Source organism: Netta rufina (genome assembly GCF_964035555.1).
Source record: "Netta rufina genome assembly, chromosome: 6".
In the NCBI taxonomy this organism is placed as follows: Eukaryota; Metazoa; Chordata; class Aves; order Anseriformes; family Anatidae; genus Netta; species Netta rufina.
The window spans coordinates 2,667,127-2,683,416 of NC_140129.1; the positions used below are offsets into that span (position 1 = coordinate 2,667,127).

The 16,290-nt window shown below is 39.5% G+C and overlaps 1 protein-coding gene across 3 annotated transcripts in view; it reads left to right on the top strand.

Moving 5' to 3' along the window:
- The window catches only part of HECW2 (HECT, C2 and WW domain containing E3 ubiquitin protein ligase 2), a 163,465-nt gene that overhangs the window by 36,177 nt on the left and 110,998 nt on the right, over positions 1-16,290 (top strand). The window contains exons 1-2 of one of the 3 annotated variants that reach the window (XM_084289278.1): positions 5,613-5,722; positions 12,970-13,310. In XM_084289278.1, coding sequence (XP_084145404.1) covers positions 13,019-13,310 — 292 coding nt within the window. In that variant the 5' untranslated portion in view covers positions 5,613-5,722; positions 12,970-13,018. Of the gene's footprint in view, positions 1-5,612; positions 5,723-12,969; positions 13,311-16,290 lie in introns of those variants that run through there. The other 2 variants (XM_084289277.1, XM_084289281.1) reach the window with 2 other exon arrangements.

The window sequence follows — 16,290 nt, forward strand, 5'->3', positions numbered from 1 at the left end:
TGATACTTGGATGCAGTGCACTATGATTTCTTTGGTTCTGTTGCCTTTTGTCTCTTAGCATAATCAATTGCTGACTGAAGATGCATCTTCTGATTTAAATCCTCCAAGGTCATTTTGAAAACAGCGCACAGAACAAAATGCCTTAAAATGCCTTAAAAGTTCCCCGCCATGAAGTGTAGCAAATTTAGGCCTCCCGATGAGATTGTCTTAACTTCTGTTTATAGTTTTGGTGCCATGTGCACTGGGATTTCTTGCCTGTATTTATAAACACTGATTTCAATCTTCTTCCGTTTCCTGGTGCTGTAGCACCTACGCCCTGGGGTGGATTTATATAGAATCGCGCTGCATTCCACAACGGGCCTCTACCGAGCCAGAATTAGCGCAGCCTTTAGTAAAATCTTTTGTTCACTTAGGCCTGTAATGCGACTTGGCGTTAGACATTAGTGTTGAAATACAAACAGTATTTTCCAATTTGTTGCATTTGGTTTCATTTTAGAGTTTTTTCCATGGTAGTATGAAGAAAGGATGAGGAGCATGTGTGTATTAAAAAAATAAAATAAAACCTAAAGATTTGAATATTTCTTTTTTTCGTTTCATCTCTAGTGGTTAAATCGGCTGCTGTGTGCTGTCTGGTGCAGGAGGCTTCTCTCAGATGGGTTCTCTCTAATAACCACACAAACTGGGGATGGGGACTGGGCTGCTGAGAGAGGTGTGCCTGTCAGTAGGAGGGCTGAGCAGACTGAAATCCCACCCAGTTTGCTGCTGATTGCTTCAAAACTTAGCTGAAGACCCACACTCTGTGAGCTTCCTTTATGCCTGGGTCCCAGAGGCTTTTTTCCGCAACGATGCGTTAGAGCCGATGACAACAGTGTAAAAACGTGCAGCGAGAGTGCTCTTAGCAGTGGCCCAATTCTTTGCAGAATGGAGATGAATGAAAATTGTAGAGCCTGTAGAAATCCTCTGATGCATGTCACTATTTTTAGCTCTACTTATTAAAACCTTGTGCATATTTAATAATAAAAGTATTAATTCATAATAGGCCTCATCTTTATATAGCACGCTTTGTATTATTGTCTTTTCATTACTTGTTCATTTAGATTTGGAAGGTTTTCTGTTTCATTTAGTGCAGAAAGTGAGCAAAGCATCACTAATCCTCCAAGAACAGAAACTACTGAACTAAATAATGTATTGTAATGTGTATTCACAGGGGGAGAAAGCGTGATAGTATTTGTATTTCCATCTTCCTAATGGTCCGTGTTCTAGCTCAAGTAATTTTTTTGAGCTGAGCACAGACCAGACCTGGACAAATGTGTACTGGGTTACACCTGCAGGTGATGGTGGTCTATGGGGTTACTACAGGAGTATCATTTTGGCATTGTGGAATGCCTTAGGACTCTGAACTATTTTTTGCTTCTCTGGTGTGTGATTATGAACTGCGAACTGTAAGTCAGTAAACTGTTAAATAGTGAAAACTTTTTTCCTATCCACATCACTTTTCCCTTCCAGTCCTCTCTTTGAAGACTGTGCTTTCAGCTGCTCTGTGGAACTGTGGTCCCCACCTCTGCCAACATCAGCAATCAGCATCAGCAATTGCTCTGCAGTTGTTCAGCATTAAGCAGACAGAGGCTCAGTATGGCACAGAGAATGACTGAATGTCCTACTGTTGTCCATGCTACAGCGTAATAAATGCAGGCACCTTCAGTTAATAACATTTCACTGGAAATTAATCTATCTGACTTGCACAGTTGTGGAATAGTGTTAGTCCAATTCAGAGTAACTAGACCAATCTGACTTATTTTTTAGTAAAACTGAAGTATTATACGTATTGAATTAAACAGTTTTAAGCAAACATTTCAGCTGGTTAAGTAGTGCTTTCAGTAAGATAGTAAAGCAGTTGGTGCATAATAATTCTGTTGTAGCGTTCAAGCATGAAATTCTGAGCTAATATGTTCCTGGGGAGAATATATTTTTCGAGTAGGGTATGAAACTGCAATTTGTCTTTCTATAAGACGATTTGTTAGATCGGGAAATGTTTGCATGCCACTATTTTCTGCTTTGTAAAAGACAACCTGAAAATTGCTGTTAGGTTGTTTTCTTATTTATAGGACTGGTTTGTTTTATAAACTCAGCATCTTTTGAATATTAAAAGCGATGCATCCTGTAAGGATAAGAGGGCAAGATCATCAGCACCTTGGTGAACCTCCCCACGGACTTTCTTGTTGCAGCAGCAGATGAGCATCAGTGCATAACACGGACAAACAGGCTGCAGACAGACACCTTCGTTACTGGAGGCTCTTTTCCACAGGTCACAAGGAAACAGTTTAAAGGAGTGTAGGACTGGTAAGTTGACTGGAGGAGAAAATCTTTAGGGCTTTCCATCCGCAAAGATTACGTTCACAGCTGTTCAGTTCTCTGCAGGATTTGTAACTTGATACACTGAGCATAGTCAGTATTGCACTTCAGCAGCATTGGTTACTGTGGTAGTGCTCTGTAATCTGTAAAAAGAACACGTATGTGGTGGGATTGTTCGCTTTGAGCTACAAGTTTCTATGCGTCTTGAAGTGCTATGAAAACAGGTAATCAAAAAAGCTGATTAAAAGAAATTCCATTGAGTCTAGGAGTACTGTTACGCAAAAGACAATAAGATCGAAAAGGTTTTGCTATTGGCACCTGCTCCTTAAGGACACACGGCTGCACAGTCAGCAAGCAAAGGACGCTGCCTTTGTGTGGCTTGGCTAACAGTTCTCCTACTGCGAGTCTCAGGAGATCTTCAGTAGTTGATGCCTGTGTTGTCAGGCAGAAAGTTCCATGAAACTGTAGGCAAACAGAAGTGTTTGAACTGTGTTTCAGCCAAAGAGTGTCCTAAAATCTTTATGAAATGTAGCCCTTCTTGGGGAGAGTGAAAGTGGGAAAATGCTTTTCATTGAAATACCAGAAGGGTAGAAGGGGCAGGAGAAGAGAAATTTAGATGTATGTTGATGGGCAGTTTAAATTCATTGCAGCAACATTTGTCAGTTTCCTTGAAACAATTGTTTCCTCTTTTCTTGCTCTGCTGATTGTGTTGATAGTTCATCTGCAGGACTCAGGTACATGAAGCGTTTGTTTGGTTTTAATTTTTCTTTCCTCTTTAAGGGGACCAACTGAGTCTCTTTCAGATGTCTCCCGCTCCACCCGCTGATCAGGGTGCCAGGCTGGAACTTCTCGGACACGGCGAACCAGGGATATAATTTTTCCACAGACAGTCTTTCTGTATTCTATTTTCAGTCTGCTAGCATGTTTCAGTAATGGAATTCTTCAATTTGAAGTCAGTGAACATGTTTTACACACAGAAATGCCATTTTTCAAGCTGACAATATCCCCATTGTAGCAAAAATGAATAAATGACATGATGAACTGAAGGGGTGTGCCACTTCAAAAAGGACAAAGCATTCCTGTGTTTCCTGATAACATGGGAATCTCTGAGTGTGAAAAGTCAACCTGTTTTGCTTGGTACCATTTCAGTGAATGAAATCTACTTTATGTGGCAGACAGCTGAGCTTATATGGGCATGACAAGGGGAAGGATTGTTTTGGATTTGCATGGGTGGAACCAACAATATTAATTCAAATTTGTTTTACATTTCAGGGATTCCCATCAGTTTAGAATGGTTTTCAAGCTTAAAAGTGAATTAAGACATTTATCTAAAAACACATTTTGCATAGTATGTATCCTATATTTTAATAACTGCCAAGCAAGTACTTGAATCAGGCTCTTGGAAGCATAGATAAAATACGGCTGCCCTTTATGGGTGTGACACTTGGAATGAAGCTGCAGAACTACTCCCATACTCAGTAGTAAATAATTGTGCTACTTCTCTTTCTGTCAAGCACATTGCTTTATAAATGGCTTTTTGAATTGTCTGGCAATTTTCCTTTCCTTTTCAAAGCAACACAGTTTTTCTTTGCTGCTTGTCAGGCCTTTTGGCATTTTATACTTTCTTCTGGGCAGACACATGCTGACTTGTTCTTTTCTGTAAAAGTTTAGTGTTTTGGGCTTTACTATGCCTTGTGGTGGAAAAAATAGCCTGGGGAGAACGAGTATGGATTGGGAACTCTGGGCTGGTACTGATAGTGCTCCAGAAGTCCTCAGGACAGCAGGAAGTTAAATAGGTGCCCAGTTTTTCATGAAGTTATGTTCTCACAAGCTTTCACATATGTAAGAATAAGTATTTTATTCAGAGGATAATTTTGTTCACATTTCCTCATCCTGTGGCAAAGTACCTTCTCACAGAGACTATGAAGTCTTTCTGCTGTAGACTTTTAAAGGGGACTGTATTTGGGGTGGATTGTGTGACCTGATGTCAGACAGCTAAACTGAGAGCAACTGCATCAGTACTTGAAAGGAAATTGTTCAGGACAACCGATCAACAGCAGCTAGCAATGGATAGATCAGTGTCATGAACACTGAAGATCAAATCTGTGGCAGTGGGGATTCTGAGTTTAAATTTCCCTAGAGTAATATTGTAGGGCGAATTACCCAAGGACATAGCTTGGTAATATGCTGGGTTTGATAGCTACACATCTGTGCCTCCAATCTCGCCTAATTTTTGACTGGCAACTCTTTAAGGGGTTGTGCTCCAGACAAGATTAGTGAAAGAAATAAAGTTGGTTAGAATGGCTTCCACTGCAGGAGGAGGCTGAGGGGCTGCGTAATGCCTTCTGAACATAGCCTCTTGGCTGTGTGACTTACTGACATTTCCAGTCACATTTTGTTGTTTTTTATGTAAATAGTCTAGAGGAAAGGAGTATATCAGGTACTTTTTACTTAAATCTGTGTGCAGCTTTTGTATTGCTACCTCAGGTGAAAGGCAGGGATGACTTTTAGGCCCTGGATATCCTCTTGTGTATCCGCAGAGCAAGACAAAGATACATCTGCAGACCAGCTGGAGGTCATAGCCTGGCAGCCACAGCAGAAAGGATTGTATGAATTCTCCATAATCTCCTCAGTGTAAATTCAGACAGGTTTTCTGAGCCTTCTTTACTGAACACTGTGCTTGGCCAGGCTGAGTTAACTTGAAATGCTTTAGGGTCCCTTTAGCTGTGGGGACAGCAGCACAGCGAGTGTGTCAGTGAGCACACCCCAAAACCAGTGTAACTGCACGTATGCTGCCAAGAGCTAAGATTGCGGCTTTTTACTTGGAGAAGGACTTAATTTAAGAAATTGTTGAAAACTGTTGTGTTCTTTTTTGAACAATGACCATTTTACAGGTATCACCGTCATTGCTGTTTGGGAGTACTTCTCTGGTACTAAGATTCAAGTCTTGTCTTGGATCTCATGCTGTAATGTATTGGGTTTGCTTGAATAAGGGCAAGGCTCAAGTAGTGGCCACAACGAATTTAGCCTTTAAACCCAGAAAATTAGAAAAGCCTCCAGCAAGCTATATCACATCTGAATGCTAGTCTCTGGATGCCGATTCATGACCTTTTACTGATCTGAGCAGTGGCCAGATCTGTGTACCAGCCAGCTCCATGCTGACGTTTGTGTGAGAGCCGATACCCCCAGTCAGACCGAGAGCACAGCAGTGCCTCCTGGGCTCCTGGGCACGCTGTGTCCACCCGTCAGACACCATGCACCGAAGCCTTCCAACAGCTGGATCTCCGTAATGTGCTCGAGGAAGAACTCACTGATGGAAGGAGCTCACAGCGGGTGGGTGGAAGGTGTAAGCCTTACTCAAGCAGCTAAGGTAATGAGAGTGCCAAATAGTTGTTTCCTGCTAGATACACAAGTATATAGGAGCAGCTTTCCAAACAAACTGTGTGGAAATGCATTGAAAAGGTCTCAGATACTCTGTTACATTCTGAATTAACTGAGCTATTCTCTGGCTGTATAACGCTCTGCATAGACTGTTTTTAAAAATGCATATTTATGCTGAACTATATGCTTTTTACCTTAGGGAAGATTTTCAGCCAGTCTATATTATGTGGTGGTTTTGTAATCAGAGCTGATGTTTAACATCTGAGCTGAGTCACCAGATCTGAGTCCAAAGGAGACAAGAGTGTGCATGTGCACTTTGCTTCCCCTTTTCTTCCCCCTTCCCTCTCTTCCACCCCACCTCCCTTACCCCTTTCTCCTGTATGGAAATATCAATCGCTGTCAAATTTCAGCACATTAATTTTTACTATTACCTTAAAATACCTGAATACAGTTTCCAGAAGTCAGTTCTTTCATCATCATTGCTTTGGGCTATAAGCTGCTTTTAAAAGTATCCAGTAATTGTCATATTATGGAAGGCTAGGGGCTTTGTTAGAGGAAAAAATAAGCAGATCAGCAGAAAAATAACATGTTTCTGAATTTAACTTAATCTGTTTGATCTTCTGGATACAACAATTTCTGGATGGTTACTGTCCAATTAACATAAAATTGAATTAAATTTGAAGTTAACTCCATTTAAAAAGGCAATTAAAGGTCATTTAAATTGGATTTAAGTTATGTGTCAGTTTTTAAGGGTTATGATGATAGTTTCCTATCATTTTGAACATATTCTGTTTTGTAAAAAGAACACCAGAAATTAAAGAAATATCCCAAACTGGCTACTCAAGAAAATCATTGAATACAAATTTACTATCAGTGTGCCCAAGTTTAGAAGAACTTGGGGAAAAGAGAGAAGCATCTTTCCCTTCTCATCTCTCCGAGGTATATTTAACGGCCTTGTAATTAAAACGAAACAGTGATGTCAGAGTTATAACAATGTGATTTTTCAAGTTTATAGCGTATCTCTTTTTCTTTTTCTTCAATCACAAATTCTGTAGGTTTACAGTGCTCTTTTATTCCTCTAATGTACCAGTCACTGGACTTGTTCACATTGCTTACCTGGATAATTTATTATTATTTAAAATATGCAGATCTAATGTGTATTCAGCATTCCATGCAGCAATATTGAACAGGTTTAATTACATTTTAGCTGCAGGCTCTCATAAGTTTTCTGCTTCATATGCTAGGACTGTAATTGTGTAATATTATGGTGGCTATATTTTTGAAATATCAAACTTCGTGATCTGCTGGAAAAATACTAAAATTCTATTACAGGATGCGGGTTGATTAATTTACATGCTAAATCATCTTGAAGACTTAGAATATAGCCATGGTCATGGAAGTAAAAAGGCTGTATTATCCTCTGCTTGCTAAACAGTGGAAAAAAACAGAGATCATGACTGGCTGATCTTTCTTGGCACTTGAATGTTGTGACAATTTTTACATTTGCTGTTATTTGGAATGGCTGAATAGGGAGCATCCAAATGGGTTAGCTTTCCTTGAATCTGATAAAACAGTAGCTAGCAAGGAAAAGTCCTAATGATCAGACAGTGAAAAAATACCTTCGGAGAGAAATTCCATGGTGTGGATCACAGGAAATGTGACGAGCAGAAATTCTTGGAAATATTCCAGGAGGAATGACAAATCCTGAAAGAAGATGGGCCTCTGGGCAGAAAGCTGAAGCTTTTCTCTTATTTCTGTCAGTATAGAAAAAGATGCTTCGTGTCATCTTTGCTTGTTTGTTTGTTTTTTTTTTGTTGTTTGTTTGTTTGTTCGTTTTTGTTTTTTTTTTTTTTTTCCCCAGACCAAATCTGTGTCTCCAGATAGTCATAGAAGTACCAGAAAACAGGTCTGGAAGGAAACTTAAAGAGCTACTAAGCTCCTCCCTTTATCTCAGGCAAGATCAGCTACCCATGATTTTTCCGAATAAATAGCAGGTAAATGTCACCAGTAGGGGTCCATCCGTCCACATCTGCCATGTTAAAAATCACCAAAAATTTGTACTAATAGTAATGCTTCAATATAAAGGGAAACAAAAAGTACTAAAGAACTGACAAGTTAGCACTAGTGAGAGGAAGTTCAGCAGCTGCATCTCACTACAAGCCAGCAGAAAGAAGGCGCCTGCTCTTTGCTTTGGAGGTGGATGCGCGTCACTAATTGCTAAACGAAAGATGTTTAGTTAAAGTGTATTAATTTGAAGTAATTGATTTAAACATAAATTTTAAATAAGCATTTTAAATATACTTCAGTACATTAGCACCAAACATGTTGTAAAAGCTATTGTGCAAGAAGTGTGTGTGTGTGTCCTTCTCTGATATGAGACTCTCAGAAATCTGAAATGAAGAATTTTAACTTGCTGGCAGGTGTTTGAAGTGCTCGGTGCAGAATTTGGGGGGTGGGAGGGTGGTGTCAAAGCCAATATCAGAAGGAAATTTGTGCATAGATGTTTTGGGACGTACTGCATATTTCAAATGGAAATATCAGCTGGAAAGAGCTACAGCCACGAAACAGGCTGGCTTTGAATTCTGTTGGGAGGAAGGCCTCTGAAGTTCTGAATTTATTCAAGATAAAAGTTATATTTCAGCCCCTATGAGCTCAAAGCTGGTCAGTTTGAGGCCTTTGCTTTACTTTACAAACATCTGTTGTGGCAATTGGAAATCTTTGTATGGCATAAGGCAATGCCACACACCGTGTGACTGGGAAACGAGCGTGTTTGCTGCTCTCCGTGTTCTCAGTGCATTCTGCTTGCCGGCATGATTATGTGGGTTGCTCATCCCTGCAAGTGAGTGGCATCAGGGAGGGCCACCAAGCACTGTTTGGGGCAGGTTAGGCTGGACGTGTCCTGCCCATGGGGTGCTGGTGCATGGAGCACTCGCTCCTCTTCCCCATCAGCCATCCTTGCTGATGGGTGGTGTTGCAGGGCTGAGGCATGCAGCCAGGCCCCAGACGAAATGCATTTATCGGTGCTTCCTCAGCAGCACCCTGGGTCACTGCTCGCAGCTCCAGCCTTGTCCCGCGGTGCAGCAGGCGGCTGTGGCACTCAGGGCCAGCCCCTGCAGTCTGTTTGCAGCAGATGCTGCGGGAAGAGGCAGCAAGCGAGACCCGTAAGGCACATGAGAGATCGCTGCATAAACACGAAGTGAATCACGGTTATGAGTAAGATAAACAGGGCAGCATGTGAGCTCCGTGTTGCTTTGTATGGCGGGATGCTTTTTTCGGCTATTCCTGTGCTGGATTTCCCAGACTTTCATTCATGTATTTTTTTTTTAAACTGTAGAGTGTTTGTGTCAAAAATGGTTTGACATTGCTTTGGAACCTCCTTTAGTGAAGAAGACTAAAGTCAAAGGGATTTATTCTACTTGTATTTTGTGTATCATATGGAACCTTTATAACTCTAGTTCTGGTCTGTCTGTGAATAGTAATTAAGAGGTATATTTAGATAAAAAGTAATCCTGATTTTGCGCCAGTCAGAAATGAAAATAAAATCAGTCCTATTTTTCTCTAAGCTTCTTGTGAAGTGCTGAAGAAAAAAAACCCTGTGATATGGATAAGCTGCTTTGGTACCGGTTTTACTTTACAACTGAAATACTTTGCTGAAGTTGCTATCCAGTAATTCTCACGTGCCTATATTTTTCCTAGGCTTTAGATTCCATTTCAATTTTTTGGCTTGCGTTGAGCAATATTCTTTGCACACTTGATCCAGCATGGAGTGAAACTCCTGCTCCGATCCCACTCAGCCTGAGTGCCCGCACTGCCGTGTCTGGGAAGGTGCAGGGAGCCCATTAGGCATGCTGTCAGCACGGCGTGCTCCGCATGCAAATGCTGTTTCACTGGCGCTTAGCGGGAGGTGAAGGTGGGAGGATAATGCCTACTTTCAGCCTCTGGTAGGATGTATCTGTTAGTGTGCTATTAGTTTTGTTATTAACAGCAGGCTTAACCAAATGGTAGATAAGCAAGTCCTTTTGCAGACAGCAAAGCGCTGTGTAAGGCATTCATCGCAGTTGCAGACTGCAAATAATTAAATGAATGGTGCTCTTTCTCTCTTCCATCACTCCTCATGACTTGGATTTTATAGCTATCATCTTTTCCTCTCTTACAACACAAATGTCATATTTATTTCTTTACAGATCACCTTAATGAACCTCTCAGCTTACTGTGAGCTGCTAAGTAGCAGTTTTATGTGGTACTGGGTTCCCTTTGCAACCTGTTTCACTGAATATAAAAAATAATCTGAAAGCCTATGAGTCCTGAATTTTTTGAATGTTTTTTTTTTTTTTTTCTGTAATAGGAACTCATTTACATGGGAGTTTAGTTGGTTCTTTGCAAATTGACATCGATGGCTTTAAGACAGAGTATTTATTGGAATCATTGTTTAAGCATGACTTGTTTAGACTCCCAGATTTGTAAGTAGAATTGGAGCAGCTATTCAGCATGTAGAGTTCTGCTTTGCTTTACCTTTAGAAATTGTAATTGTGCCCATGATTCACCAAAATGATAACAATTAAGACTTAAGAAAATCGACTCTCGGAAAGGAGCTAACAATTTTCTCAGGCTGTTCTTGCCTCTCCAAGTGCAGGATAGTTATAGCTACTACAAGTTAATTCCCATGTGTGCTTATACATGGATGAGTTTGTCCATCTGCTGGATATAAATTTTCAATATGTTCCAACAAATGTCAGCGTTGCCACGGGTACAATGTACTGCTCTGCAGCTCAAAGATGTTTTTACATCCCTCCTATTTAAAACTTTGTCTTTAACTTGCACTCTTCCTGACTGTTGTAAAACAACTGTACGCAAGGGTTCAAAACAATGTAAAACTCGTGATAGGGGACAGAAGAAAATGAACTTGTTAGTGTGTTATCAGTCAGTCTGTTAATTAACCTCAAATGGTCTCTCTTTTTCACTGTGTGTGGCTGTTAACAGGATCTGGGCAACAGCACATGCTGAAAGAAAGAAACTAAAAAGGAAGAAATAAAAGGAGAATCACATAATGTTGTTTGGAAGTTGGTGTCCTCTGGGACTCACCTCCCTGCAGAGTTTGGAAAGCAAGGGCTGATCTGATCTCAGTAGGCTTCCATGGGTTATTGCCATAAGGCAACTGGGGAACATTCCTTATTTATACTTCTGGTCTCAAAGTCTCCCAGTATTTTCAAATCTAGAATAGGACGCTGCACAGAGAAACAAGAAGCTGATTTTCCAGACTTTCATTTAAGAGAGCTTGTTATGCAAAGTTCATCATTGACGTTGGTGTCAAAGGCAAAGTACCCAGGAACACAACAGAGAATGAATTAGTGAACCCTGCTGACGTCCAGCACCAAAAATAAAATGTTTTGTGTATGCAGCCAAAACATTTGTGTACGCATGCTCATGTCAGGAAAGACTGTCCTGCGTATTTTAAGATGTAAGTATGGTAATCTCCATGTCGCTTCTGGATGCAGAAAGTTATTACCTCAATTTTTGTTTATTTCCTTTTCTGCAATGTTTGATGCTGAACTATGTGCAATGCATGATGAATTGCATACAACTGGCTGAGTTGAACTTTATTTTTTGAATTTCTTTTTAATATTTCAAAAAAAATCAAAGAAAATTTGCAAAAAAGGAAAAGATTCTATGATACATTGAAAGAGTGCATACACTGAAATGTTAAAAAGAAAATTCAAGATGAGTGGTGGGAAATGGACTGAAGGGAAGAAACAGTTTTTGAAGGGTCATGTGCAGAAAGAAGAATGAATAGGAAAAGAAAACTGTTGACTTTTTTTTTTTTTTTTTTTTTTTTAATTCTGTTGATCACAGTCTTGGGATCTCTGAGTGCTCTAGGTGGTTTTTTATTTTTACTTACTAAATGTCTTTTGACCTCTGCAGGCAATGGTGTCTTTAATAAACCAGTTGTCAGATGTGTGATTGATAGCAGTAGTTTATTCTAGGTCTAATTACAATTCGAAGGCTCTGGAAGTGGCCAGGCAATCCATTTATTTCTTATGGGCTCTACCTAATTCTAAATTAGAAGCTTACTTGCTGGAAACCAGGATTGTTATAGCAGCTGACATTCAGTGCTGTCTGACAATGCTCAGGTTATTTTAAGACAACAAAGGTATCTGCGTGTGATAGCTGAAGGCTGTGACACCAAAAAGAAAGCCTGAGAATAATACACAGATATCACATTTACTTTTTTTTTTTTTAGTATGTGTACACACACACATCTTTCTTATATATGGTTGTTTATATATTTAGACATATTTTGAAAAAGGCAAACGGCTTTGGTCATAGACACGTAACTTAGTGACAGAAATTTCCATATCCCCTTCTATGCCAAGAGGTTCCCCGTCTCTGGTTCTATCCTGCTGCAAGCTGTTCCCTCTGTTTTAATATTTTCCTGTTTCTATCTTCCTTTCTGATGATTTATTTCAAGTTGTGAGTAATGTGAGGGCTTATTTTCAAATAGTAGTACGTTTATTCGCTCATTACAGATAATAAGCTGCAGGTTTTGCACGTGAAGGCATGGTATGATATTAGCTTGATGTTCCAGCGAAGACCACGTAGTATCTACTCAGGGTTAGAAGAAAGATGTTGAATTTATAAGGCCTGTGCTTTATCATGTGTGGGGAAAAAAAAAGAACAAAATAACAAAATCTAACTTCACAGATAAACTGACTTGGACTAATTAAACATGTACCTGTATTCTAACGCACCTCAGACAGTGACGTGATGTTTTTTGTTTGATGTAGAGAATCCCAGAACCTATGTTTGTATCTTAAAAATAACAATAATAAAATCCTTACAAAATAATTTTATAGTAGCATAGGTCTGTGATACCGTATTGCTACTGAAGTGATATGCCCAACATTATTAATATCTTTAACACTTCTCTGACTCTAAATATTCAATGTATAGATTCTATCTTGGATGCTTCGCTTTCTGTTGCATTCTGGCCTATAAATGTTATTTCACGGTATGTAGTTAACTCTGGATGTTGTTGCTAATGATTCATGCTTTTTTATTTATAGAAGTTTAAGTGGCTGTAGCGGTAAAGTAATGAAGTAAAAGATCTAATCCATTCTAGGTTTCTGTAGGAACTGTCCTAAATTAAAATATTTTTGCACTAAGACCTCTGTGTTTAACGTTTGACTGAATAACCTGCTGTTGCACTTCAACAGTTTCTTTTTTTGTTCTTCATGGTAGATCTCTGAACAACAACTTTTTCACATAAATTGACAAAAGTGCAGAAGAGATGGCCAGTTCAGCGCGAGAACATCTGCTTTTTGTGCGACGTCGCAACCCACAGCTCCGGTATACTCTGAGCCCAGAGAATCTGCAGAGTTTGGCATCTCAGGGCACCATGGCTGAGAACATGAACTTGCAGCGTGCCAACAGTGACACTGATTTAGTGACCTCAGATAGCAGATCTAGTTTGACAGCCAGCATGTATGAATACACCTTGGGGCAGTCTCAGAACCTCATTATTTTCTGGGATATTAAAGAAGAAGTTGATCCGACTGACTGGATTGGACTTTATCACATAGGTAAGCCAGAACCATGTTGTAATAATTCGGTGTGTTTCTTGCTTTTTTTGTTACTTCGTCTTTCCTTTTCAGATATGCATTCTGGCATACTACATCATTAATCTAAAGATAAAATCGGGGAAAGATTGCAGAGAATTACCTTGGATTGCACTTCGCTTTTCTTAATGCAGTGAGCTATGAGAAGACATTATTAATGTAGGTCTGGTTCCATAGTGACTTACTAGAGGACATTCCCCTTAAACAACTAATGTGCATATGATTTCTGTGTTCACTTTTGTGGGTGATTGGTTTAGAGTGGAAAATGTAGAGTACCATATTCATCATGTAACTTGGCATACTTACTGTCCAATATTTATACAGCTTTTTGGACAAGTAAATTCTTAATGTCCGTGAAAGGGTATTTTGTGTAATTCTTTGATTTTGTGGAAATGAAATTGTATCCGTTCTGAATGAGTGAGAATTTCTGTTTATGAAGTATTCTTATAGATGGAAATCCTCTGAATAATTTTTTTCTACTTTTTTTGTGCTGTTCAAGAGGAACATAGAAGCATATATTTCATAGGAGGGAGCTGAAAAGAGCTCTAAGCTAGCAGGCAAGGGCCTGTGGGCAGTTTGTGCATTAGTAAGGAGTGTGGCTTAAAAGGAGTGGATCAGTAGGTCAAAGCAGTTTGTGCCAAAACCCTGACATCAGCAATATATTTGGTTCAGGTTTTTACACCGTATTATGTTTAATCAGGTCCCGCGATCCAAACATTCCTGCTGTGCATGTGGCTTGGAGCTGTCCAAAGGACAATCTTTATGATGCCACTAGGAACTGGAGCGTATTTAGTAGGTAGCTGTACAGGCACATGGGGTTTGGTCTCCTTTTCAAGGAATCCAGTTCACGTGCATTAAAATTGCTCTCTGAATTAAACCTTTGCTCAGTAACTGTGATGTTTGGGTGATCTGTTTCAAAATAGCACTGCTTTTCTGAATCTAATTGCTAATGTAGAAAGACTGTTGGTGTAACCTGCCAGAAGCAGGTGGAGCAGAAACTGGTGGAAACAGGTCTGACTACTGGAATTGTGTCCGTGCTGGGACCGAGCTAACTGCAGTGAAATCAGTCAATAGGCTTTTGGACAGAGAATTGTTGTGCCAGCTTTTTCCAAGACATCCTGTTGCTGCATCACTTAATGTTGCATGGTGTGGAGCTGCTATTTCCCGGTCTTATTCTTTTTCTTGCTTTTTTTTTTTTTCCCCCAACTTTACTGAAGATCCACAAAATAGACAGTAGGACTTCTGCTGTTCAGTGCATAACTAGTTGTAAAAACTCTACTGGAAAAGCTTCATAAGCTTCTGGAATAAACTATGGATATGTCCTAATGTTTAAGCCACCTAAATCAATCATCTCCATAATCAAAAGGCACAGATCTTTCCAGTAGCATTAGCAGCTTGAAGTGTGGTCTGTGCTGTAAAATACACAAACCATTAAAATGAAGCTTAAAAATTCTAGTTTAATTACACTGAGAGTTTCCTCTGAAAAAGCTGAAATTTTTCACGTATTTTTAGGTTAATCAGCTTCATAGCACTTCAAGATTGGTATTCAAGATACTGGAGTAGAGCGTACTTCTATAAAATTCTAATATTTTTTTGGTGATTTTATCCTACTTTATCATGATTAAAAATGTTTCTACCTTCTGTTTTTCAAGCCCCTAAAGCACAAAACAAAGTTAAGTTACTACAGCTTCTTATAATCCTATAAGGAATAGCCAAATAATGTCCTTATGTCTAGAAACCCCATCATGCTACTGTGTAATATCAGAGTATGATATGTGTGTCTGGTTTCCTGTTTTCTTTTTAAGTAACGAAAGGTCTCAGAACTCCTTCAGCATGTAGCTTTCTTCTCCTCTGCCACTTGAAGTCTATCAGCATAGGTGAGAGTTTCGTTACTCAGTGTAAAATAGATCTGAGCAGATTTCTTTAAGACTTGTGGTTTCCTCATTCTGAGCGATGGAATTGCACATTTTGCACAACGGAGAGATAAAGGCGTGTTCAGTCTGATAGGCATTCTTATCTATCTTTGATTTGTTTTTGTTTTTTTTTTTTCAGTAAACTTTTTGAACTATCTAACATCTTTAAAAGTAAATAAACATGTAAATAGTGAGAAGCCTTTCATTTGCATATTTTTATATACCTTGCTAAGCTGTGGAGCTAAATATGGAGCTAAGATACAGGCTATTTGTTGTAAGGCAGTGTGCATGTATTTTAGAAGTTGTTCCTGTGGACTTTGGTTCTGAGAGTTTACCAGCTTTGCAAGCTTTCACATGGAGTTTAGGGAGAAATCAATTGGTCAGAAATACTGCAGGGTATAATCCAGGATTTGCAGTCCCTTGTAATGATTGCTGTACCCCCAGTTCCCATTTAACACTTTGGAAAGTGGGGACACTACTTATTTTCCTAGGAGAAAGATGTTTGTGGGTGAATATATTTAAAAATAAAAGCTCTGTTCCCAAACGCATTAATAAAATTTTGAAGTATTTGGTTGAGGTTATCCATTCTGGTCTTTCTTTAAAATGGAAACAATTTCCTTTACGCAGTTCCTCTGCTGTGGCACTGCCTGCTGAAAGCAGCACAGATTTTGTGCGGTCACTAACACAAGACAGCTCCAGGTGTGTGCCAGCTGTACCTCCAGTGTCCCTGCACATCTTCTAGTAAAGCACTGTTTTTTCAGGGAGCTAGGAATAGAAAAAGGCAAATATTTTGCCCTCACTAAAAACAAACAAAACAAAACCCACAACAGCTAAAGTGCGTGCACACACACACACACACACACACACACACAAACAAAAGCAAAACAAAAACAAAACAAAACAAAACAAAAAAAGCACGTTGCATAACCAAAAGCCCAGTCCAGTGGCTTTTTCTTTTATGTTGATTGTACAATTAGCTTTCATAATGAAAGCTGGATCACTGGGAAGGGCGAGTGGTTGTTAATTCTGTA